General features: G+C 38.1%; 2 protein-coding genes across 14 annotated transcripts in view; one reads left to right on the forward strand and one right to left on the reverse strand.

Annotated features, from left to right (window-relative positions):
• The window catches only part of OFD1 (OFD1 centriole and centriolar satellite protein), a 34,955-nt gene extending 15,087 nt beyond the window's left edge, over nucleotides 1-19,868 (reverse strand). For 4 of the 9 annotated variants that reach the window (XR_005826186.1, XR_005826187.1, XM_040582714.1 and 1 more), the window contains exons 1-17: nucleotides 19,765-19,868; nucleotides 19,416-19,517; nucleotides 19,164-19,248; nucleotides 16,643-16,843; nucleotides 15,720-15,788; nucleotides 15,608-15,635; nucleotides 14,708-14,815; nucleotides 13,846-13,982; nucleotides 11,561-11,734; nucleotides 9,454-9,560; nucleotides 8,427-8,546; nucleotides 6,097-6,170; nucleotides 5,340-5,431; nucleotides 5,017-5,206; nucleotides 4,207-4,337; nucleotides 3,720-3,831; nucleotides 1,655-2,263 (exon numbers count right to left, since the gene is read on the reverse strand). Coding sequence is in view for 7 of the 9 variants with exons in the window: in XM_040582714.1 (XP_040438648.1) it covers nucleotides 1,655-2,263; nucleotides 3,720-3,831; nucleotides 4,207-4,337; nucleotides 5,017-5,206; nucleotides 5,340-5,431; nucleotides 6,097-6,170; nucleotides 8,427-8,546; nucleotides 9,454-9,560; nucleotides 11,561-11,734; nucleotides 13,846-13,982; nucleotides 14,708-14,815; nucleotides 15,608-15,635; nucleotides 15,720-15,788; nucleotides 16,643-16,843; nucleotides 19,164-19,248; nucleotides 19,416-19,477 (2,299 nt within the window). In the remaining 2 variants the exon portion in view is untranslated. The other 5 variants (XM_040582713.1, XM_040582715.1, XM_040582717.1 and 2 more) reach the window with 5 other exon arrangements.
• Nucleotides 19,854-24,810, forward strand: TRAPPC2 (trafficking protein particle complex subunit 2). Of its 5 annotated transcripts, XM_040582743.1 has the most exons (6): nucleotides 19,854-19,953; nucleotides 20,594-20,703; nucleotides 21,740-21,884; nucleotides 22,632-22,717; nucleotides 23,409-23,523; nucleotides 23,662-24,810. In XM_040582743.1, the coding sequence occupies exons 2-5, from the start codon at nucleotides 20,611-20,613 to the stop codon at nucleotides 23,505-23,507; spliced, it is 423 nt and encodes a 140-aa protein (XP_040438677.1). In that variant the 5' UTR covers nucleotides 19,854-19,953; nucleotides 20,594-20,610; the 3' UTR covers nucleotides 23,508-23,523; nucleotides 23,662-24,810. The 5 variants fall into 5 exon arrangements, with proteins under 5 accessions (XP_040438677.1, XP_040438673.1, XP_040438675.1 ...); XM_040582739.1 differs by having other exon boundaries at nucleotides 23,409-24,810; XM_040582741.1 differs by having other exon boundaries at nucleotides 19,900-19,922; nucleotides 23,409-24,810.
• The last annotated feature ends 1,699 nt before the right edge of the window (nucleotides 24,811-26,509 follow it).

Below are 26,509 nucleotides of genomic sequence, written 5' to 3' on the forward strand. Positions count from 1 at the left end.
ACCAGAACAAATCATCTAGCTGCAACCCGCTCCCCTACGCAAAATTTTTTGTAATGCTTAAGTCAGGTAATGCCCTCTTTTGTTATTCAGCTCTCATCCCTCTCCAGAGCAAGCTGGTCTTGGCATTAAGCAAAGAACAGATCTAAAGGAAAAAAAAAAAGAGATCAGGTATCATATAACCAGCCTCTGACAGGCACAAAGATGGGAGGGGTTGTGAAGGTCATGCACACAACTTTAACTTTTATGTTCCTAATTTACAACAAACCCCTACCTTTATGAAAGACTTTGTGTGTGTGCAGTATTAAACAAATAGTCTGTAAATACCTTCTAGAGAAGGTAACAGAGAAAACTTAAAATGTAAAAGCTTTGGAAGTTCAAGTTTTCAAATATGTTTTCAGTAACAGAGCATGATATTCTATGTGCAGAAACACAGGGACAGCCACAACAGAACAGACTGGTCGTAACCTGTTTCTAACAGTGCCCATTACTAAACAAAACTAAACTAGAAGGAAAATACTTATATCTTACTTCTGCTAACACCCAACCCAAACTTTCCCCAATGAATACTATTTTGGGTCCCCTGACATCTATATCCTGCATCCTGGGTTCCATCCTGCATCTATACTTGTCGCCACAGAAGCAATAAATCCACAAGTTACTCATGGTATGAAAAAGTACTTCCTTTCTTTCCTTTCGATTTCACAGGATGCTGTGGTCTGTGAAGGAGAGATTAATTGATCCCTTTTCACATTTTCCGTATCACTCATTGCTTTCCAGATTTCCCACAACCCATCTCAGCTAACTCTTTTCCAAACTAAGCTGCCCTTCTTCTATTTAACTTTCCTTCACTCAGAAGCTGATCATGATCTTTTTTCATTACTATCTCAAAGTCTTCACCCTATGAAATCCAGTCTGAGCTAGGGTGACAAAAACTACAAAACTCAAGCAGCAGACATGCTGCAGATTTGAAACCACAATTTTTTTAATTTTTCTTTTCTATTTTGCTTGCTTTTCTAAGTACCGCCCCTTTAAAAAAATAAAAAGGCTAAGTAACTATTAGACCCTGTGGAATTAATAGCACATTCCACTTTTCCAATCATGACCAAATACTAAACCCTTCCCCCTCACAATTACTCAGGAATATTTGATAAAGATGTTACAACAAAAAGAACAAACAAAAGCAAATCTGGACCTTTCAGATTAGAAAACTCAATTTAGGAGAAGCCAGACGTAGCAGTCTTCTGCTGCACACGTTAACTACAATTGCTAAATGAAAGGACAGGAATATAGAGGGAGGGTTATTAAAACTAGGAAATTACAATTAATGCTGCAAAGTAGTTATACTTGATAGAAACTTTTGAATGAAACTCTGCATATCATAAGGTTACACCTGTAGTGAGCTATGTGGCATGGTGTTCTCTTTAAAGCTACCTCAACAAAGTGCTGTATGTTTAGCCTCCCTCAATGCACTCTTCCAGTACTTGCTTCCACAAAGAAGCAACAGTCCAAGCAGCTAATGCATTTGTCTCTAACTTCTCCTGCCTCTTCGCAAACAACAAACAGGAAAAGACTAGCACTGCCAAATCTTTCTCCTCCCATACTGCAAGAGGAACAGTATCCCAATATTCCACCACATTAATAATCATTGACTTACCATCTGAAATCTTGTTACTGAGCTCTCTTTCCAATTTGGAAACAGGAGTAGAAGAAAGCCGTCTTGAAGAAGACGCTCCTCTGTGTGGTGGTGTTAAGGGATTTTTAAAAACATCAACCTGCCCAGTTTTTTTGATGTATTTTTCACCTCTTGGACTGCTGAGGGGGGAATGCTGGGGGCTGCGATTATCCTCCAGAAGTTCATGCTGGGTAGCCAAGGGGGGTCTAATACTAGCACACTGCACAAGTAAAGGAGACTGCATCTTGTTTGGTGTTCTGCTTGCAGCCGCGTCCTGCATGACTCTATGTTGGTAGTTCCTGTAGGCTTCTTCCAAATACTCTGCCTCTTTTTCTAGTTCTTTTATTCTTGCCCGGGTTTGCGCCATAAACTCCAGGTCAGAATCCGGAGAAGTACTGCGTGGATGTAACTGCTGACGATAGCCAACTCTTGGCACCGCATTTAACTTCATCACATCGGTCATAACCTGGTTCTTCAGGAATGCGCTATCCACATAAATGTCATGAGGCACAACTCTGTCACCAGTGAAGTCAAGGACAGACCGATCAACAAGTGAAGGCTTTGGATTCCGATACACTTCATTTTCCAGAGCTAAAAGACAGCAAGAGACCGTGAGTGACAGCAAAGACTGAGAGAGGGAAACACATAACAAAGCAGAAACAGTAAACTGTGGCACGTAAATTCCAATTTGGTCAAAATTATCTGAACACGGAACTGGCTTAAACGTTCATAATGTAAAGAGTTGATTTAAATATATTTTTAATGTAGCTGCATAGCTGCAAATTATCACTGATACTATTTTTTTTAAATATATAATCCTTCCATGTAAAACTCCCTGAAATATGCACTGTACAATGTTATTTCTTAAATTATGTTTAAATAAATATAAATAAAAATGAAAACATCACCACTTTGGACACATTATATTTAATCATGCTGTCAAAGGGTGAAGGACGTATGGCAAGCCACAAATCTTAACAATTTCCTATTTAGATCAAAAAAAGAAATCTGGAGAAATACAACATAGCACATAGACAATGTTGTTCTTCAGAAAAAAATTCTCCAAAATTGCCAGTTAAATTCAATGTTTCAGGGCTGTCTGCTTCCTGGCTTGTATGTGTATGCTTCAGCAAGGCCAAAAGACCAATCTATAGGGCTGTGTCTTTCTCAGCAAAATGGAAACCTTCGTTTTCTTCTACATAAATAGTTCTTCAATGACATCCTTAACTGTGATGCAAAATAAAAGCCTCTGCAGTAATTTCAATCATTTAACTAAAATATGTATTTGCTACTTTGACACTAACAAATTTTCAATTCCAAATGGTACCGATACCTGTACCGTATATGAAAATGTACGTACTGGTCTAGTGAATAATATAAAGCATTGCATACACACAACTATGGTGAAACACGTGCTGTATGTAATGTATAACCATTGCAGAATTAAATTCCATATTTTTAGTTTAAATATACATTCCGAACCTTTCATTTATCATACTTAGTATTAGCAATCTGACAGATAAGCATCTTTAGAATTACATTTCTTCAGCACACTGAATTGCTTCATGCGAGTGCCTCTCTCTTTCTAATGCCCACACAAGGTGCGTAAGTTAACAGCCTTGACAACAACTGTTTGAAAGTTGTATTTAGATTTGTGAGGTACGGAATACAATTTCAAATCGATTATTCTAATCGTGAACAGTCATGAATCAAAATGCATTAGAACATAACTCACCCCCTCAAAAACCATGATTACGTTACCACCAAACAAACTTCTTCAAACTGAGGAAAAAGAGACAATAAAAACATGCAAGTATTCAAGGAGGAATGTTTTCCTCCTCTATGTTTGTTTTCTGAAAGGCAGGGAAGTTCTAATGAGTCTGCTTTTTAAACTGAGCTTTTAAATAGGTTTTTATTTTATACTTGAAATCTACTCACTGCTGGTATATTAGATCTATGCAACCACAGCTTTTTTTAAACTTTTGGAAATTCTTACACTGTGTAGCTAAGTGAACTTCATAAAGGACTGCTCAGATAAGATACAAACCTGCCTGTGTTTGTTTCACTTGCAGTTTCAGTTCTTCAACTTGCATGTTTAGCTTCCTGACAGTAGCTTCAGAGTCCAACAGTTGGGTCTTCAACTGGGCACAATGCTCAGTCTATAGGAGACAGAGAAAAAAAACCCAAACCCCTCATAATTCAAATAGAAAGAGTAATCCCAACTGGCTGAATAGTTGTTTCTGAACGTTTTAGGTCCAATGAAACCATAAACACATAGTACTCTACTGAAAGTCAGTGCTGACAACTCCATGGCTTGGAAAGATTCACTTTGGTTATGTTGAGTTGGTTGGGATTTTTTGGTTGTTTTTTGGTGTTGTTTTGTTTTCTTTAGAGTTGTTTACATAAAAATAATGTTTACATAAAAACAAACAATCCTGTAACTATATGCTAAACTGCCTACACAGGTACATAGATATATGAACAAGATGACAGGAAGAATAAAGGATTCAAATTATTTAGAAAGAATAATTTACCTCACTTTGTAGCTGCTTTTCCAAAATCTGCCTATGATTTTCAAATTCATCCAGTGCCAGCTTCCTAGAATGTTCCACTCTCCTCAGCTCCGCTTGGCAGGCCAGGTGCTCTGCTGAGGGCTGGGACAGCTCTACCCAGAAACAGAAATACTAGATACTCAGCTGCAGAATAACAAGTGTGCACTTTTCTATATGATACCACCTCAAAGTTTAAAGCTGATTTGTTTTCAAGAACATAACAAGACCTTGTTTGAATGAAGTACTTAAGGATTTTTTTTTTCTTCCTTTTACAAAGGACCAAAATTTTCATTGGCATAGTCATTTAAGAACTAGACCCAGACAGTCCCATTCTGGAAGCATATTACACATCCTTATTTTACGTAACTGAGTATACATATCCTTTTTTTTTATTACTTTCCCGTAATCTCAAACACACATTAAAAATAATTGACATTTAATAACTATAATCAGGTTAATTTAAAAATCATTTTAACATAATAATGTAATGTTCTTTTATCATTATTAACCACACTAATGCTATGGTTAGAAATATTGCACTGCTTTTTTCAAAGGGTGAAAGGGATACTCCTCATATTATTATAGGTACCACTTCATTCAGGATTGCTACTATACAGACATATTAAAGAAAATACAATGTCAAAGACTTTCATTTTACACAAACATTAGTTGGGGTTTAATGTGAACTACTAGTAAACATAATACAAAGAATCTATTTAATTAAAATTTATTTGTATATAAGTACTTGTAGGGAAACATGAACAAGAAAGTTATTAAATCATTCACACTTACTGTCTCGCAGATGCTGGTTCTCAATGCGAGTCTCATCCAACTGTTGCCTAAGTAGTTTATTCTGCACTTGGAGCTCCAATTTCTCCTCCTTTAGCAAAGGATAGTCTGATACTTCTTTCAGTTTTTCTGTTAACAACTGATTCTGTTTATTTACCAACAGAACCTGGGCCTTCACTGACTCCAAATCCAGCTGCAAATAAAGAACAGTTTAGGAGCTGATGAACTGCTGTACTACTTAATTATTTTTATTTCACTTTTTTTTTAAATATACATCAAATGCACTAATTAGAATACAGCTTCCTTAAATTCATGTTTACAATTACCTCAAGCTCTTTCGTGTGTGATATAGCTTGCTTGAGCTCCTCCTTTTTTGAATGAACAGCAATGGATTCTTCATGCAAAAGCATAGCTTTCTCTGCAGGGAGGATTAAAAATACTGAATTGAAATTAGTAGAGTATTACAGTAAAAAACTATCAGCAAAAAACAGTTTAAGCTGCTAAATACAACATTCAGTTTAATTCAAGACATAAAAATGACTGAACATTGTACACACTCCTTCAAAATATACATATACATACACACACATTTGCATACATATACTCCTTTAGAATTAAGTAAATCAAATTCATATGCCCATTTCTTCCACGTGTCCCTAACTTAAAAGTCTAACTACATTATCTGTCCCAGCTCTTCCTCAAACTCCAATCAAACACCTTGTGCACAATAAATGTAGGAACTGGCAACCATTCAAGGGGATGGTACCAGACTGCACCAGAGTTCAGTTAGAGAATGAATGAGCTAGTAGTACTTCAGGAGATGGGAAACCGAAAAAGCAGGATGCTTTGTAGCCTCTGTGCAAAGCACCAGCTCGTGGTTCCCACTGCATTCTGAACAGCTAGGAGTGGCTGACCTGTCACTGGATCCTGCTACATGTCTTCACAATCTATTTTGATGGCTTTTCTGACACTTATGCCACTGTTACTAAACACTGTGACTGTTTAGTAACAACAGTTTTGACACCTGTTAGTAAAAGCTCTAGAGATAAACAGCTACTTAATTAATCTCCGAGAGATGGTTACCTTTATTTTTTTTCTCATCTTCAGTAACCTTATTGGTTCTGGCTATGTATTCTTCTTTTAATTCAAGCTGATACCTAGAAGTAAAAAGAATTATGTATTCCCGAGGTATATGTGCGCACATATGCTCTTGCATTTGTGTAAATTCCAGTCTTTCCCAGACTAAACTATGAACAATTAATTTTTTACTGACAAAATTATTTACTGCAGAGCCACTGAAACAGTTGGAAAGTGCTCGGCCAATCACCTTATTCAACCACCTGCTCAAAAAGCAAGACTACTGCCAACTCTAGAGCAGGTCAGCTGCGGCTCTTCCTAGCCAAGTCTTGAAAACCTCAAAGGATGTATATTCCACCACCTCCCTAGATGGCCTGCACCAATGCTGCCCTATCCTCCCAGTAATTTTTTTTTCCCCATGTCCAAGCTGGACTTCCCAAGCCACAATTTACAACCTTTGCCACATGAACTCAGAAGTCACAACTGATAGTCCCATAACTATCTGTCAAGACCTTTACTAGGCCCTCTCCAGTTTCTTCATGGCTTTCTTGAACTGGGGAGCCCAAACCGGGGCACAGCTTTCACCATTACCTGAAGAGGATAATAATTTTCCTCAGTCTGCTGGCCATGCTGCTACTAATGTCACCCATTATGCTGTTTGCCTTATTTACCAGAGCACGCTGCTGGCTCATAGTCAGCTTGGCATTCCGTCTAACTCCCACGTCCTCTTCAGAAACGCAGCTCCTCAGTCAATTCCTTTTCCCCATTTATACTGCTTCACAGGGATGTTTTGCCCCGAGCACAGAGCCTTGCAGTGCTCCTTGTTAAGACTCCGAAGATTTATGTTTGCGCAATCCCCAAGCTTATCAACGTCTGTCTGAACTGAAACTCTGCCCTTTGCTGGGGAAGCCATTCCCCTTAATTAAGCCTCATGTTTGAAGTTATTGAGGATGCCCCGTGTCAATACCCAGATTATGGATGAAGGGGGACACAAACTGTAAATGTTTTCAGATACAGCCATATCCATCCTCCTGCATTTTTGCAAATGGTCCAGACTCCTCAGATCCTTCTCCCCATTATGGTATTTAATATTTACCATAGAAATAATAAAAAAGACATTTTCTAGCAAGCGTCATTATTTCTATATAAGAAATGATAGCTCTTTGATACTTTTCAGCAAGGATTTTGGAGAAAAGGACATGGATTTTATCTCCTGAGCATTTTCAGCAAGTCTAAAGTATTTTGTATGATGATAAAATAAGCTAAGCAGCAGTTCACCCTCAAGATAATTTGCTCCTCCTCATGAACCAAAAGCACTTTACAAGAATTATTTGTAACTAGCTGTTACGGATTAAGTAAAATAAGATACCAAGGTGGGTCAATTAGTTGCATTTCACTGTTCTCTGACAAAGCCCTCAAATCTACTCAGTTTCAGCTGAGGCATTATTCTTGTCAAAACCTACTCTTTACATCTTTCCTCTGTAATTCAAATAAATACACACTAACACAGATCATTCTTATTGGTCACTGGCTTGCAATAAAAAGTAATGATACATGAATCATTTGGTTTAAATGCCTAACGGGAAGATCAGTTCACGCTATTGAATACACATAACATGCTGACAGCACCCGAAGCCTCAAGTAACCCTTCAAGTGACCAAGGCACCCCAAGAAAGTACAAGAGCGAAGTTAGGATATACCCACTGCAACACCTCAAAAGCAGTCACAGATGACGTCTTACATATTCACAGAGCATTTCTAAGCAAATTCTTTGAAACCATGTTCAAGTGAATAGTAGTCAATAAAAGAGGGTGATCTGTATCAGAGAATCCCTCTCCAAAAATGGGAAAGAGTTAAGGTAAGAGTCAATCTATCTGTACAATGGGCTAGTGTACCTCTCACCCTTTTTCCAAGAAACCTAGAACATCTCTTTCATTCTAATTTCCCCTCCACGCCTTTTCTGTGTTCATAAAATGGTCAGTTCTTTTAACTGTGGTCAAATGAAATCACTAACACTGCTTCACATCCTCTTGTCTAAACATAAGATTTGTATCTTTCCCAGATAACAACACAGAATTTGAAGCAGAACAATAATATAACCTATAATTAAAAAAAAATCTTTTCTATTGCAAGCTTTTCCTGAACCTGACAGAACATTTTGGTTTACTAGCAAAGAGCTAAGCAATAATGTAAAGAACTCGAGCTGATAAAAACATGACTGCACATTTTCAAAGTCCTTGCTTTGTTACACTTTTTAAAAGAGATCCTATATAATTCATTATTCTGTTTTCATAGCAAGTTGCATGTGTCCTGTTATAGACAAAAGAAAAATTTACTTCAAGAGTTCCGTCTTAAGCTTTTGGTCATATGTCTCCTCTATGTTCTTCACAGCAACCTCACGACGTCGAAGCGCATCATCAATAGCTTTATTTTTCTCTTCCTGAATTTTCTGAGTGCTGAAATATCCATAAATATACAGACAATTACCAGTTATAAAGCCAAAACTTTAGTTTTGGTGGTTTTTTTTTTAAATAACATTTAGAGAGATCGAAGGGTAATGTGCTTGCCTGGAACACTGCAGCAATTTAAAATTATCATCAGAATCTGTCATTGTAATTCATTAAGAACAAGGAGAACTGACAAAAACTAAACTGTCCTACCTAAAATCCAGTACCAATCAATTATGCAGCTATTCTGGGTTAACCCTAGCTCAGTTTCCTACACCAGAATGGCTTCAGAGGAGATGCTGCTGGGTGTGCTATTCTATCAGCACCCTCTGCTGGGTTGTTAAAAAAAACCCAATTTTTTGTTCATGATACTCATTTTGCTACAAAAAACGGATGACGAAGTAGTGACATTAAGTAGCATTGAAATCCTGGCCAAAAATGGTTTGGTTTAGTTATTTAAACAAAGAAAACTGATCTTACCAAGGACAATTCAAAATAATAATAATAATTTAAAAAAAACCAAACCAGGACTAAAGAAGCAAAATATCATTTACGTGCCTCATGAGTGTTAGTATTACATACTGTGTTGTTTTGGGGTTGTTTGGGGGGTTTGGTTTGTTGTTTTTTTTTTTTTTTAATTTAAGCACTTCAAAGCAAACACTGATTCCTTGCCTCCAAATTGATGCTGCACTGTTTTGGTTAGATAAAGTAGAAAAGAAAACAACACAAAATGTCTTTTTCTATGGGGTATCCCTGCTAATAGAGACAGTATATAATGCTGCTCAAAAAGCAAAACTTAACTTCTGGGATACATAATCTATTTCAACATCACAGAAGCAGCAACACCTTGAAGCACGTTTTCCAGAAAAAGGACAACAGCATCATTTAGCATTGTACATGCCCTTCAGCAACTTACACTTCAAATGCCTCAATTCTTTGCTTCAGTTCCGCCTCTCTGGTCCTTATGACTTCAATATCTTTCAGTAGACTTTGTCTCTGAGCGTATACTTCCTTTGCTTCTATCTGAATCACAAAATATTATCTCTAGTTTTATTTCACACTTTATAAGGTATTTACTGTTTAATATGTTCAGACTTTCAAGGATCTTCAGGAACTGGTCTTACTCCAATAAATATTATTTAAATATTCACAATTTGAAATACATCCAGAATCAATTGTGATTTTTAAAAAATTCTCTTTCTTCTTTTACTCTTAGTAAAAATGTTTTAGATGGAGTCACTGCTGGCTACCTGTAAACATTTTCTTCTACAAAACAGCACTGATTAAAACTTATGTAAAGGAAAAATTATTTTTAAAAAATTACAGAATAAACATGCTCAAAGACTTGACTTTCTGAAATAAATAATAGTTTTGATGTTCTTCATAAAACAAAATTGGAAAAAAAGTACCAAACCTCCCCGGTAAAACATGATTTAGAACTGAAACTAAGTAAACCAGCTGTCTTTCAGTTTTTACAGTTTAACTTACAGAAATCAAATAAATTGTAAAAGGGATTCTCCAAGTTGTTGAACATGCTAATACCAGAAGTCACATATCTTCTTAGTAATAACAAATAGCTTTTCTTGTCCTTAAGCACACAAGGAATTACTTCTCTCCAAAGGAATAATATGTGCTTAAGAAGAAAACTGATTTTGCCGTATGGGCGCTCATACCAAGTGTGCAAGCCATATGCATTCAACAGCGCTGAAAGATTTAACTGCTGTTCCTGTTATAAAAATACAAGCCGTTTGCCAAGCCGTATTTCCTGGGCATAAAGTTATTTTAGTAAAGGGTTAAATGACCTTCTACCTTTAATGTAAATATACCTCATCTCAGAAGAACTTCTGGTCTCTGTTAAGAGAGTCCCCAGGTAAATGATGCATATACTTTTCAGTGAGTGCAGAAGCTGACAGGAGCAACCAAATACTCATATACAATACTTGAAGGATATGTTGATCTAGTAGTCTTTTTTTTTTTTTTTTTTTAAATTACTGAATTAATTTCATGGCCACAAAAGAAGATTGATAGCATAAAACAGATGGTTTTCTTAAAAGCTTCTATGGACAAAACCATGAAAGAAATTCATAGCATAGTCATATGTTTTCATTTTCAGATTTTAAGGAGGTAAGTAGTAGAGACTGGTATATAATAATCTATGTATAGACCTGTAAGATTGCTTTGTTAACCAATACCATGTGCTCTCGGGGTGTGTGGGGGTGGGGTGGGGTGGGGGGGTGGTGGAGAAACAAAAAAGATCCCACCAAAACCCAAAACAACCCACCACACCAGAGCAAAAATGTGGTTAGCATTTGTGGATGACTATTACTTGGGTAAGAAGGTCTACTGCTGACAGCGGGGGAGTGACTAGGCAAACAGGCAACAGAACAGCAAGCAAACTATTCTTCCAAAAACCTAAAAGTGATAGAGATTGGGAGAAGCAATTTAGAACTATATACAAATTATCGTGTGCTGCAGTAACAGTTACTACTATGGCAAAACAACAAGAGTTAACAGCCCAAAGGAGTAACTCATCAACAAAAAATTGTTCAAAGAAATAAACCAAGATGCCAGCTTACAGTAAAGACAGCGGCTATTGATAATATTCAACATATAATGACGTACATACAGACTGTACATTCCATTTAGTTCAGTCATTCTTCGCAACTGAAAGAATTATACTATAACTAAAAGCTACATTTAACTTTCTGTTAAAAAAATCCCAGTGATCTGAATTCAGCAAAGTTATTTACACAGATTTAGAAGTATTCATTACATTTAAATCCTTCAAACCTAGGTTGCAGAACTGTTCCTTTTCTACCCAGCTCTACTTAGATATTCACCCATACTCATTCTTGCAGTTGCTAAACACGTTGCCCAGTTTATGAGATCAAAAGTAAATTCGAAGTTTCCACTAATTAGACAAGTAGGATCTGAAGGTAAATCTCCCACAGATAAAAGTACAGTTCAGTCAACTCACTGAATCATTTTGTACTAGGTTAAGAAAAAAATACTTGGAACTTCACCTCTTGTTGCTTTTGAAGCCTCTCAATAGCATTCTTTTCACGAGAAATCAAGGCTTCGGACTTTGCTTGATGTTCCTTCTCTAACTCATGACGCAGCTCAGAGATTTCTTTCTGGGTCTGCACTTTCTCCTCCATTTTAATCTTTGCTATTTCAACTTCTTTAAAATGTTCAAGCTTTTACATAAAGGAGGAAAAGAAGGTTACGTAGGGCCATCATCAAATAGACAAAGACAATCCCTCCTCAGACAATTCAAAATTTCACTTAGAAATTCTTCTTAGGAAACCATAATTCAATGAAAATAAATTACTGTGCTAAATGTATCTTAGCAGCATAGAATATCTGCATGGCTCACATAGTTTTCACGCATTTATCTGCATCACAAAGCAATCACAAAGCAGATCTCTGACAAAACTAACAGCTTTAGACGAGAGCAAAACAGAGGTCTAGGAAGAAAAACACACTGCAGGACTGATACTCTCCTTGCAATTAAGGAATGGCTACACTCTTTAATTCCTCCCCTGACACTGTCTTTATTCTTGCCCCTTTCCCAAAGAACCACTTTTGACTGGTGATGCAAGAAATGGCAGAAGCAGACCCGTCCTGAATTGCTGCTCAGAAACAACAGAAATTCATCTGGACACCAAAAAAAAATGCTGAACATTAAAAAAAACACAGAACATGTAACTCCACATAGAGAGGGTTACAGAAACAAAAGTCCTGATTCACAGCCTTCTTAGCACAATTGGAAAAAAAAGTAAATGTGTACAAACAGGAAAGTAAGCATTTTGCAACTGAACGGATGAATCATAGGGACCATGTCTCCATACAATGGGTGAAGTGCTATATACACAAGAACAAACAGGGATATAAAGATTAATAATAAAAATTTGGAAGAAGATGGAAAGCAAGTGCACAAGACAAAAATGTGAGGAAAAATGAGCAAAAGAATAAAAAGAATGATAGAAAAATTGTGAGACTGGAGGAAACAAGGTTAAAGAGGGGAAAAAGCACAGTAGGAATGTCTGATCAAGCTATTCAGGTCTATGGGCATAAAATTAGTGAAAAATTAAAGAAATGGTGAATCAGTACAGCATCACTTGCACATATACAAATTTGATTAGAAATGTCTTACAGTAATCCACATCATATTGCTAAGGAATCTGTGGAAAGTTAACCGACTCTGGAAACTTAACCAGACATAGATCACTTCTACTCCTTGTTGCAATTGCTTTGCTTAACCTGAAACAAACTTAACAATACACGAACCAACATGTTTTACATACTAAAAAGACAGTGCCAGTTGGGGAATAAAGACTAAATGAAAAATGAAGGTAAAATACATTGGCAGTTTCAACTCTCCACCCTTCTTGTCTAGCTGAACATATATATGACTAAACTGATTTCCTCAGTTTATTTGCAGATGAATGCCCTTAAAAGTGTGTCTAAGAATTCTGATTATCAGATTATCGGTTTTATATCCAAACAAACTCTTGATCTTGACAGAAATTAATGGAAAAAACCCATACTTAAATGAACTACATATAAGCTAATTTTTTCTATCCAAATAAACTGTTGATCATTACAGAAATTTATAAGGAAAAATCCATCATATTTAAATGAACTGCACTATATTCTCCCTGCTTCATTTTTCAGACATAAGAATTATTGATGGATAAAGTGACAAAAAAAATATAATTTAATTCCTCAAATGAAGGAAAAAATCTCTAAAAGAGTTGTCTTCAATTATAGAAAGAAAAAAGCCCAGAAATAATTCATAATATTGTCAGATATAATTTTATTGTTTCTGTGCAATGCTGCGCAATGTTGTGCAATAGTATGCAAATTTCCATCAGTATTAAAATTAACTATCTGTCAAGCTACGCAGCAGGAATTCATGCCTTTTTGTTGCTATGCATTATATTGACATTCAAGCTTCCAAATCTTAACTGCGAAGGAAAATTAATATTGTGACTAAGCAGAGTAAAAATTTCTCCATAAAATAAAATAATCAAAAGTGCAACAAAAAATTATCAAATTAAGATAGTCAAAGTAAGAAAAAGTTGTGTTACAAATTAACATTAGAATAAAAAGCTTAACATTCTGTGCACATTTAGCAAAAACAGGGAATGGAAAATACACACATTGATATTGGATTAATTTACCCTTTTGTGGTTGTTGTAACTCACTATCTATTCTTTCAATTTACCTTAAGTATTAAAAGTTTGTAATATGCAAAGTCAAAAGTAACGAATATCTTCGTCAAATTTAATGACCAGAGGTATACCTTTTGATACATTTCTGCTTGAAGCTGCTTCTCTATTTCTTTTCTATATTCATGAAGTTTTACTTCTAAAGATTCGTATTCCTGATGCTGGGGATAAGAGCCTGCAAACTGTTCATCAATCAGCTGAAGCTTCTCAGCTATAAAAAGAGCAACACATGCATCGTAATTTGAAAACAGTCACCACAGCTATGCTACCAAAGACTGTAGGAACCTGTAGGTTCTCTGTAGGAAGTTCCTTAGTTTACTTCCATAGCCTTGTCATAGAAGACCTGTGTGGCACAAAAGCAGAGGCAACACAAAAATGCCATTTAACAGCTTTATGTCACACAATATGTACCTAGGAGGTGGCCCCTGGCAGTTTAGGCACTATTTGTGGGATTACATTATCATTCATCCTCTTTATTATGGATGAGCAAGGATTTTCTTTTGCATGTAACTTTTAGGGTTTTCGTATTACTAATACAATGCATATTATAACTGAAGATCTCCCAGTCTATGCCTGACTTTCACTGAAACACCATCATAGAAAGTTAAGCAAGGTACGCATTTATAATTATGTTTTCCAGAACATATTTCAGCACATAAAATTTACAGTCCATCTAAGATGTCACAGCTCTTCATGAATTGCCTTAGAAAACATCTGAGTGATGATTAAAAAAAACAAAACAAAACAGAACTTTTGCTTTATTTTAAGAAAGGTTAGAAAATCAATGTAGTAGTGATAGGTATGACCTTTACTTATTATTACTTTAGGCTCATTTGAGTAAGTGATGAATGAATACCATTCATACAATTTATAAATCCATACCATTTGCCAGTGTGAAAGTATTTGGGGAGACTTACTTGCAGAGGTTGCACTTACCGAGAGATTCTCTGTAAGGAGGCACTGAGTTTGTCTGAGTTTCTGTCTCATGAGTTTCCTTACTTAAATGATGCTCTGTAAGTCCAATTAAAATCTGCATAAGAAAACCTAGGAGGATACAATTAGTTAGTTCTGATTTCATATCAAAACTGAATTTGTGCCTGTAATTCATGAAGCAATTTTCACTATGCAAGAAAACTTACTCAATTTACAGAAAGAACTAAGTATTTAAGTAAAAATCAGTTAGCCAACTATTAAGATTTTACTTTAAACATAATCCAGCCCTACTCATTCTGCAAAAGCTGTTCTTTTACAGCTTTTCCTTCCATCCATGTCTGCCTGTCTCTTTGACTTTCAAGGTCATTTGAGAGAGAAAATTATTACTACTTCAATTATGAGGTCATTAGGCACTAGGAGTTTCTGAAGATCAAGCTACTTTAGGCTATATAATATAGCTAAGTTTCATCATGCAGACATACAAATTATTTCTTATATAAACCAATGTAAAGTCAATTAAATCTTTAACTAGTTTTTGAAGTACATTATGTAAACTAAGTCAGTTATAAACACAACCCAAAATCTTAGTTTGCCAAAGTTAGCCTGAAAAGCTTCCAAAGACCATTATGTTTAATACCCGATTACAAATGTTTTTCATATTTCTGATGTCATTTATTTAGGAGGTGAATGTTAACACTTAATCCACACCACAAATAGGAATTGGATAATCCTGAAATATAACATTCATCATCCCACTGTACAGCAAGTTTCAAAATCTGACTGAATCCATGTCATTCCATACCAACATACACTCAAGAAATTGGAATTTCTATAGCTCACATCTTAGTAAAAATTAAGCTGACACAATTATCCTTGTCTACGCTATACGTAAACAACTTGTACCTTTATTTTCCTTCTGAATTCCCGAAGTCTGTAAGAAATAAAAGATATTTTAGCCAGTCTATTTTATGACCACTGTAATTAAAGCTTATTTTCAAAATAAAAATAACTTTACCAGTGATTTGTAAAGACTGGATTTTGGATTGATCCTCATTAATTGAAGAAGATCTTGCATAGTCCACAGCTTTGGGCAGGAAAAAAAAAAACATGTTAGAAAAGGTTAACTAATTTAAAATCATTTCAAATATGTAATAGGCACGATTTTACAGTTGTAGAATGTTTTTCATTCATGAAAGATCTATTTATTGCTTTGTAAAACCATTTTTAGAGGTCTGCTGTTCTAGTACTACATTTTCTTATCTCCACTACCTAAGACATACAGCAGCCTGCACATAGTTTCATGACCAACTGAAGCTGTGAAAAGTGTTTTACTTTCTCCCCACCCTGGACACGTGCTCTTGCTCCTTTGCTTGCCTCTTTTCTTGATTTATCATACAAATCAGAAAAGCTCACTAACCCAGATAACAACTAACTACTCACCAGGTCAAAAACCTTAATTTTCAGTTAGAAACAACTTTACCCTATCACCTACAGAGCAGAAACAAGGAGAGGGCAAGGACTGCCCTTTTCAGCCACAGCTTGTAGTTAGAACAGCTTACGCTGACCGTGAACAACTCTTCCAGGGAACTGAACAGCCAAACAAGAGGCTAGCTTTACCTGGGATCAGTTCCCCAACTGCTCTGCCACACAGCCTCACAAATGGTCACGTCAGGCTGTGGCTATCGGTGAAACAAGGGCACGGTTAATAGGCTTGTGCCATGGATTTCCAGAACATCATCACCAGCTTATTGCCACATTTTAAGTATCCATGAAAATGGCCCTGAATAATGAAAACTTTTATGGAGATGATCAGAAGTTGTACTTGTGTTCGTATTTCACTATCAAAAAACGGGATTTTTTTCAATTCTGCTAGAAGATGACAACCCCCAGAAAACAAAGCTCCTAGAATTCTTAGATGAGGTGAATTACTGAACTTACCTTCTTTTTCTCTAATCCACTTTCTGGAAAGAAAACAGAAAGTGAATACTCATAGCCACATCTCTGTAGATGTTCTGCCACCAAGCTGTTGGAAGCTGTGATCAAAAGTGAACTGTCATCACTTGGAACAGCCAGTGGCTGAAGCTCTCCACTTAAAATTGGGTGCATTAGTTCATGGATTAGCTGGTTTCGGAGCTGTGTCTGATAAAGAAAAGACACTGTATTATCAGTTTACATGTTATTCAGTTAGAGTTTCTATTTTTCAAAATTCACAGGGAGTCTCGTTTTATTTGTACATGTTCTATTAGAACCTACATGACAGAAATGGGAAGACTAACTTTGGCAAAATTTAGAAGAGTGCTTGGGATGCTGCCTTTCTTCAAAACACTCTACGGTGGCTACAGTGGTCTCTGACATTTTCTCAAGATGCATGAAATCTACGTAGGACTGAAAAGAAGTATTGTTCTCAGTCAAGAACTCACATAAACTCCACTCTAGTACCTCCAGCTTCATTTTTAGATTACTGCTTTCCTGTTCTCCTTCCCTCTGGCTTAAATAAAGACTGCCTGATGTAGCCTCAATTTCAGGTGTACTTGAAAAACTCACTAGTCTTCTAAGTCTCATATCAAGAAACTGCCAATGGCATCACAAAAGCAGATGAGAAAATAAACAGGAAATTCAGTTTCATTAATAACAGTTATTTTGTAGGGAAGCGAAGAGTACTAATCAAAAAAAGCCTACAGGAACTAATAATAACTAAATGGCATTATTTTTTATTATTTATTTGCATTCTATGAGTTAGAATAGAGGAAAAAAAAAAGTAACCTAAAATCAGAAAGTCTCCCTCCTGTAAAAAGATGAAATAATGACTTTCATTATATAATCATACAAATCATTTATACCATACTGCAAGACCACGACAGAAATAGTGTTTCAGGCTTTCCACTGCAGGTATGCAACAGTGGGCAAAGCTGATTCAAGAAGTAGCATGTTACCAGAAATGGGAAGAAATACTTACTGGAACTTAACAAAGCTAGATCATCAAACTAGCCTGATATTTTAGCATAACTTTCTACAGAAAGTAGGCTGACAACAAAACAGAGAAAACTGAAAAAGTGTTTTCCTTATTAATTTCTGCACTTGTCCAGTTTCAACCAACTTTGACAGAGATGACATCTCCAAAACAACCAAGACCAGCAACATTTTATACACCTCGTGACAAAGTCCAGGTGGAAAACACAGGGCTAAATCCCTGTCCCTAGTATGGGAAAGGAAGGCAGAAATCAGTTATTACATGCTGGCTATCCAGCAAATCTGTAGTTCCAGCTTCCCTCTGCCTCTTGCTAGCGGAGGCAGTCAGGTAAGTCCACGGGACAGTTGAGAGTATTCTCATTAGAAGATGTAATCCGTAAGAATCCTACCATAAGAAACCCAACTCTATTAACTCTTCAGCTCAGAAAAGCTATGAAATATTTAATACAATGTATAATCTTCTAGACAATCAAAACAAAGCAGAAAAATGGACTTAAATAGCAAACTACCTGACAGATTATTAGTTAAGTCAAACAAGACAAGAAATGGTTCAAGCATTGTAAGCTTTGTATGAAAATCACTGAGGGAGAAAGAAGGTGTCCTGCACAGGGAATTCTTGGCCATAAGATTATCAACGGTATTACTAAAATATAGATCTTGGGCTTTATTTTTTTTTAACATTACTGAATTTCACATAAAAGGCAGGAGCTAAAAAAATTTGCTGGTGACATAAGGATGAGTGTAGAAGCATAAAAAGATCAAGATGTCATAAAAAATGTAATCATATGATGTTTAAAGACTAGCAAAACTGAAACTGCATGAAGTACAACTTTTCAGCATTTAAGGTCCGATAACTAATTTCTGCTATAACACAAGGGATTTATTGATTGGGAAAAGCAAGACGTGGATGTGTCAATCAAACCATGACTAGCACTGTAAAAGCAACATGCCTGAAAAGAGATATACGCAGCCTTCCACAGACGTTCCTACAAAAACAGGGAAGAGTTTGTGCCACTCTAAACTTTGCCTGGAAAGCTCACAACAATCATGATGGGAACGACTTCAAAGTGATGCAGAGGACTACTGGGGTAACCACCAGTGAGACTACTGCACCTTGCCTTGCTTAGCACTGTAAAACAGAACACTGCTGCCAATAAATCAACGGGAGAAAAGCTACTTAAACTTAAGGATACTTTCAATACAAGAAGAAAGCCCCGAACAACCATAAATAAACCCAGGCTAGAAATCAGAACAAGGTTTCACTCTTAACGATATTCTACGATGTTCTCCTGAATGAGCAGGCAAGGAGAAAACAGCTCAAATAGTTTTAAACCAGAACTGGAATATTTAAAGAGGTTAATTCACATAGCGTCCTGATTTACAGTAGGTAATAAACTCCATGATCTAAGAGATCCTTTCCAATCCCACATTCTCATTTATTCCTCTTCCTTGCTTGACTTTTTTCTCAAGCATGGAAATTATTGAACACCTGATATAGGCCTTTAATCTTCCTGGAAAAGACTCCGAGACTAATCCACAATGAAAAGTACTTCCGTTTAGAGAGAACCTTGTATCTGGCGGAAAAAAAAAAAAAAGCAAAAGAAAAAAAGAAGCTGAATACGAATTAGGCTGTGGCAAAAATTATACGTTTGGGGAGAGTGGGAAACACATTTATTCAGCGTGACTTTCACTGCTTTCAGTGCTAAGTAGTACAGTGAACCTGCTAAAAATAAAGCACAACCTTAAGTGTGTCCAGTACACCTCGGTTCTTAAAAGTCTGATAGAGCCTTTTCCGGAGTTCATCCTGGGACAGCGCCTCCCCTTCAGCCGAAGCCATCCTGCCCTACAACACCGGGGGGGAAAGGGGGGAAAAAAGGGGAGAAAAAGGGGAGGGGGGGCATTACTGACTCGGAGCTCGCCCCACGGCCAGCGAGACGGCCAGCGCCCACGGCTGCCCGGCCTCCCCCTCACGCAGGCCCAGGCGCTGCCGGGGCAGCCTCCCCCCACCCCCCCACCGACCCACCGGGCGGGCGGCAGGCCCCGGCCCCGGGCCGCGCCTGGGCGCTGCGCCTCGACCCTCCGGTTCCTGCCTGAGCGCGCCGGGCGTTCCCGCGCCGCCAGGCTGGGGGAGCGGGGCCGGGCTGCGGCGCTGCAGGGCACCGGCTCCGGCACGGCTCACGGCGGCTGCTGTGGCGTCACGGCGGCGCCGGATGCGGGGCGGGCGCAGAGGAGCGGTTCCGGGCGGCCGGTGGGGGCGGTGGGAGAGCTGGCGGGCCGGGGTAGGCGGCGGGCCCCGCGGGCGCGCACACCCCCCCCCTCCCCCCTCCCCCCCTCCCCTCTCCCCTCTCCCCTCTGCGCGGGCAGCCCCGGCGGCGCTCGGCCCTTCCCGGCAGCCGCAGCCCGGGCCGAGCGCTGGGGGTCGGCGGGAGCCCGGGCGGGCCCCGGAGCGCGGCGGCGGGGTTCGCTCCCGCCGGGAACGCTGGAGTCCCCGGGCTTGGAGCCGGACCGCGGGACTGTCCCACGCCCGCTGTGTGCGAGGGGTCGGTGCCCGCCATCTGCGACCCGCCCGCTTCCCGCTGCCTGTCGGCAGGCCCCGGGCGGCGGGGGAGGCCCGGCGGCGGAGGGGCGCCGTGTGGGACCGTGGCCGGCCCAGCCACTGGCAGGGCTGTCGGGGGTAAATCGTCGGTGCCTTCTAGAGTTAGCGTTTGAAAGTACTAATAACTGGGTTCATTTCCAGGTGTTCCACTTTCTAAGGCTGTTTCCCCCCAGTTTGAATATAAATGTGCGTACCTAAGGAAGCGTTATGTCGCTCTGTAGCCTGTGTGACGGGGAAGCTGTTGGCTGATTTTGAGGAGTGCTTTCACACAGGTTAAGGGTTTATATCTGGAATCAATCAGCATGTCAGTCTTGTCTTGTCAGGAGCATCGTTTTGAAGAATGTCTGGAAGTTTCTACTTTGTGATAGTCGGGCATCACGACAATCCCATATTTGAAATGGAATTTCTGCCTCCTGGAAAAGTAGAGTCCAAGGTGTGTTTTTCCCCCTGTGATACTCCTGTGGTGTAATTATGGTACATTTTCTTTTGCAATTTTACAGTGTATTAGAAGCATGACCAGCATGTTGTTAAAGACGTTACTAGTATCTCTTGTTTTCTGGGGTTTCACTTTGTCATAGGGAGTTCCTGAGTGTCTTAAAAATTCTTTGCCAGGTCATACTAGTTCTTCGTAAAACATGATTTCCTTAAGTATTTCATGCTGTATGGTGAAGAATTTATGTGCTTGTCATGCTTTATTCATTGCTCTTAGTGTGCAGAGCTTTTATAATAGCTGTTCATTATTTAATGCTACTTAATGTCATTCTCTATTTTAAAGCGCTTGTATACAGTAACAAATTAAAGTAAGGAACATAAATTTGAAAGCTCTATTCAGTCCTTTATTTTTTATGCTATAAAAAAATCTTACTATTTAACATCTTCAGTAGTCATACTTGCTTTTAAGTAAGAAAGGTTTAAAACTTGTATTGATAAATACAAATTTTAAAATGTGAGGAATATAAGACTACTCATAAAGTTGTGTTTCCAGTGGAAAAATAATAAATCTGTCCATTGTGATATTACATCAGAGAAAAAATGGACTTCAGAATAAAAGTGTGTGGATCTGTGCATGGATCAGAAATGGAATTTTATGCTGTCACTGATCTGAACAGCATGGTGTCGTCTGTATTTTGAATAGTGTCCCATGAAAGATCATAAATGAGGCTAGTTAGACTGGACGTAGTGCATGTGAGGATGTGTCAGATAGTGGAAACATTAATTTTCTGCATTCTGCTAATGGAAGTAACTTGGCTCGGGTAAGCTTCTCATCTGAGGTTGAAGTACTAAATTTTCTCCTAAGAGAGAACCTAAATGTGATGTGCACTGAAGGATGGCAGGTATGTGGCAGAAAAGAAGTGTGTATATAACTACATAACTTGAGCGCTAGTTGTTTAGCAGCTTGAGCAAATTATTGTTTGTATTTCAGTCCTTTCACTGAATTACTAATCCTCTGTCTTCTTGAAATACAATAGGATGATCATCGCCATCTCAACCAGTTCATTGCCCATGCTGCTCTTGACCTAGTAGATGAGAACATGTGGCTTTCTAACAACATGTATCTGAAGACTGTGGACAAGTTTAACGAATGGTTTGTTTCTGCCTTTGTCACAGCTGGACATATCCTTCCCTCTTTTCTTTCCTTGTATTTATATAGGGAAAGCCTTTTGCCAGAAATGGACAAGTTAGATAAAATGAGTTTGGAACAGATTTCTATGGCTATTCACCACTATTATTGTTAGAGAGTCACCAGCTTCGGGATGAATTTGGGAAGCACAGCAGCAGTTTAAAACTCCAATTGGAGAGGTGGATTTTTCCTTTTGGGGGAGCTGAAGTAGCTTAATGAAGCGTGGAGTACAGGAAAGAGGTACAAGGGGATCGGAGCAAACTTACATGATTCTCTGTTCCCATCATTTTGATAGTGCTAGAGAGGAGAAGCAGGGATAAACATGCTTGGTGTCAACTGCACCCGTCTTGAAAATGCAATGTCAAGGCTTGATCTTATCTACAGGTAATCCTAGAAATGTTTGTTGTGCATCAGTTGTCGTATGTGGCAAGTAACAATGAATGTCATTTTAACTTCAGGGTTATACAGCAAAGGTGCCGAGAGTGTCATCCACAATCAGAATTTTATAGCTTGAAAAAGAATGATCTTGAATAGAGGTGATTATTTTCAAATAGGGGAATTTTTAAATATAATGCTTTCTAAATTTCAGTGCTTTAAATGCTTCCTCCTATAAAGTCACTGCTGTTTCACGTACAGCTACACGTTTAAAGTATATGCAGAATTAGGTGTAAATGTTTATCTCAGGATACATTAAATGTCTCTCTTCTTTGTAAAAGTTAAATTGTCCTTAATTGCTTTACATATGAGATTTATAATGCTTCATGATGTAAGGCAAGAAGATGGAATTAAGAACTTCTTTAATGATGTATATGACCTGTATATTAAGGTAAGAACCCACTACTTATGGTCTCACTGCATTACTTTTAAGTGTGTGCTCTGTCCATGCTTGGGCCTGCCTGTATTGGCATGGTTTGTCATGGGGGCTTGTGTAAGTGGAGAAGCACCCATGCAGTCCACAGGAGCCAGAGTTGATAATGTGTGACATGAAGACTGTGTTTTCCATTAAACAGAATACATTTTTTTCTAAATTGCTATAAACTGCGCTCTTTCAGAATTTACTCTTCATTGTAGTCTAGTGATTTCGGGGCAGTATTGGGTCATTAATGACAATAATGAAAACAGAGGACTGTTGTACAGAAACCTGGTCAAAGGGCTTCGCTCTCAGAGCAAGTAGCCTATGTTCTAATGGGGCGGTGGTGCTGCTTGTGTGATGGGGCAATCACAACCATTGATTAGGATTGCCATCTTGGCCTTCTGCGGGTACTCAAATGATGGTAATTTCCAAAAGAGAAATTTCCACCATTGTTATCGTGGATTTGTTTTGCGGAGGTGGTACTAGGGGATGGCTGTGCACATATTTGGGGCAAATGCAAAGCCTGGAAAGCAAGTGACCGTTTAGGAGCTCTGTCTGCTGAAGTGGCACTAAATAGGCTGAAAGCTAATAGTGGCTGTCATCTAAGTAACATTTTCTAGTACTGGGTGTTGTGTTTATTGATGAGTTTTTCTTCTTTCCTCAGTTTGCAATGAATCCATTTTATGAACTCAATTCTCCTATTCGATCCAGTGCCTTTGAAAGGAAAGTACAGTTCCTTGGGAAGAAACACCTTTTAAGCTGAATAAATAAATTCCCGAGTGAGTGCTTCTTCCATACTTTCCTGATCATTTGAACTGTAGTCCTTCTGGTTAGTTCTCAGCATGTTTGATACTCACCTTCTGAAGACTGTCAAATTGGATGCTGAGGCAGCTTTTTTTTTTTTTTTCCTGATATAGATAAGAACAGCCAAGCTTCTCGGGTTAAAACGTGTATCTGAAGAAGTTTCCTTTTATGTGCTATGAAAACTAAGTTTAAAAATCAGGGCCTAAATAGGTACAAACCAAGACATGTGGGTGTCAATGCATATGCAGAACGTGAACCTCATACAGGGTGGGAGGAAATTGGATCTAAAGGCAAAAGACATCTCCGGTCATGTGATTTAATGTGAGCACAAGGGAGTTCTTGACTGTTTGGCCTAAGTGGTAATTTTGTTATTTCTGCTTAAGTGTCCTCTGCTAGAAGTTGCTCTGCAGACTAGCTAGGCTAAACTTACTATTCGTAGTATTAAATCAGGTCTCTCTCTATATATATTTTGTAATGTGTGTATTACGAACTGTTCAATAAAAAGAAAAGCGGATGTATCAGCAGAGCTCTGTCTTCAGTATTTCAAGAAGTTTTGAGAAAAAACCTTCATGTTTTAAAGCTTAACATTTCAAATTTACCAGATGTTTAGTGCAGTATGTGTTCAGCTGCAGTCACATCAATTAAATCAATGTAGACCAGAACAGCTGTGTCTGCCCTGACTTTAATTCTAATTCACAGAGAAAACCAACCCCCAAACACCTAAATGTACACATTTAAACCTACTTCTTTCCATTATCTCTGTAAATGCTGAAATTTTCTTTCTGAAAGTATATTTAGGGTAGGATCTTTGAACCATGAAACTCTAGTTGTTGAGGTTTCAGAAAGGCATTATTTGGCCTGTCTGGCTATTCCATTGTAAAATGTGGTTAGGGACACTTTTGTAAAACTTACTATTCCAACATAGTAATTTTTAAATGGGTCATTGGGCATATATGTACCTAACATTTTGGTTGGCTTCACAACCTTTTAAGTAATCTGTATAAGCTATCTTCTTGGACATATTTTTTTTTGATACCTGAAAAGCAGTTTCCAAAGGAAGTGGCATGCTGTTCTAGGAAGTACATTTTGTATAGTCTGTATAATTAAAGGGACCACACATATGTGTTTTAAATGTATGGTCAGTCATTATTTCTTTGTAATTTGCACTTACTGCTAAACTGTCACTGTAAAATATTTAATGAGAAAAAGGACGTTATATGAAGGTTGGAATATTTACCTTAAATAAAACATGGAATGATGCATATGGATGCCTTGAGTGTAAGGCTACCTTTGTTGGTGGTGTGGCAAGTGAAGATGGGAGTAGTTGTCTTTGTAGTATTATTTCATAAAAACTGCATTGTACAGCATTTGGTAATGTTGTGTAATCTTACATAAATCACTGGTTTGGGTTGTTTTTTTTTCCCTGCTGTATACATGAAAGCAACAGAAACACATCTGAGGTAAAGCATTCTCATTCGTATGATAAAGAGCCATTAAGTCGGAGCTGTTACACTGTTTTCTGCCTCCTCCCCAGCTGAGGGTTAGAAAAATACCAACAGTTAAGATATACTGAGGAAATACTTATGTTAAATAATCATATACATGATTTTGATACAAGTTTTGGCAAAGAAGGATCTGTACTGAGTTTCCACTTCTAGAAAATGTGGGGGTTTTGATAATTCTATTATTTTCTGCCAGCACACAGTAAGAAGTTATGTAAAATGAAAGCACTTTTTTCTCTTGCCTGATCTCTGAAGTTAGCCAAGTGGTGCCTGTTCTTACACCCTCCCATAAGTCTTCCCCCTTTTGCTCTGAATGCAGGACTTGTAAATGCAGGCTCATAGATCTATCTAGGCTTTATGAAAACAGACTGTTACTGGCCACAGGAAAGGAGAATTATGTCCTAACTCATTACATTTGTCATCTGAGAGTGTGCAGTTGGTAACACTGTCTCATGACAAAATTCTGAAGGACCTTGGCTAGGTAGCAGTCGTTTCCCTGCGTATGCAGAACACTTGTTTATGCTTTGGTTTGTAACTTCTTGCAATAAGCTGGAAGAGTGCTAGCTGGACCTGACAGGTGGAAGTTCTTGTGATCAGCCATTGTCACAAACCTGCTCTAGGTCTGGAAGGTGCAGTGCTAGCACGCATTAGACAATGAACAGTTCCTCAGTGGACAAGGCAGGAGAGAGACCCCCTTTGCAAGTATTACGTTCCTGCCCAGTCTCGGAGGCCTAGGAATAAGAATTCAAATGAAATCTATTGCAGGATGAGGAAGCACCAGATAACCTGTGTTATGCAATAAAAGCAGCAAAAAAGTTTGAGTTAAAGGGACTGGAATTATTACCCTAGATAGTACAAAAGTTGAACATAAGGAAATCAGAACATTAGCACGAGCTAAGAACACAAACCAGCCTTAGTAAGTCTAGGCTGGAAATGCAACTTATATTCAGCTTCCTGCAAGGTTTTATTGCTGTTTAGGTAACCTGTCACATGACTTACAAGTACAATCTGTTTGAGGTACAAAGCAATTGTTAAAGCACGCAGCCTGGCTCTGGCAGCACTCTTACACTAAGAATCTATATGCTTTGCTATAGCATAAGCTGTTAGCTGTCCTAGCTCATTTCTTCTGCCCCTTCCCACTTTGCTGTCTGTTCTGATATGCATGGCTCTCATCAATCCCACCAATTTGCCATCACACTATTTTCTGCTCCTCATTCTAAAGGACAACTAGAAGTTTGCATATGTATTACATAGTATATGCTCTGTCCCTCTACAGAACTCCAAATATTGCTGATGGTACCCCCTAGAACTTGAAGTGCATTAGTACTTTAAATGAATCAGTGAATTGAAACATAAGCCACAAGTGCCTACCTTACCTCCATAGTGAATAAGATACTAAGCTCTCACAAAGTATAGAAGCTCCTGTTTGTTATTAAGCATTTTTCTACCTATCATCTAT

This window comes from Falco naumanni, chromosome 2 (assembly GCF_017639655.2).
Source record: "Falco naumanni isolate bFalNau1 chromosome 2, bFalNau1.pat, whole genome shotgun sequence".
NCBI lineage: Eukaryota > Metazoa > Chordata > Aves > Falconiformes > Falconidae > Falco > Falco naumanni.

Excerpts from the sequence above, each read along its gene's own strand:
- TRAPPC2 (XM_040582739.1), top strand. The coding sequence starts at position 20,611 with ATGTCTGGAAGTTTCTACTTTGTGATAGTCGGGCATCACGACAATCCC. Across the intron at positions 21,885-22,631 it reads TGCCTTTGTCACAGCTGGAC|ATATGAGATTTATAATGCTT; the intron begins ATATCCTTCCCT and ends TAATTGCTTTAC. Across the intron at positions 22,718-23,408 it reads TATATGACCTGTATATTAAG|TTTGCAATGAATCCATTTTA; the intron begins GTAAGAACCCAC and ends TTCTTTCCTCAG.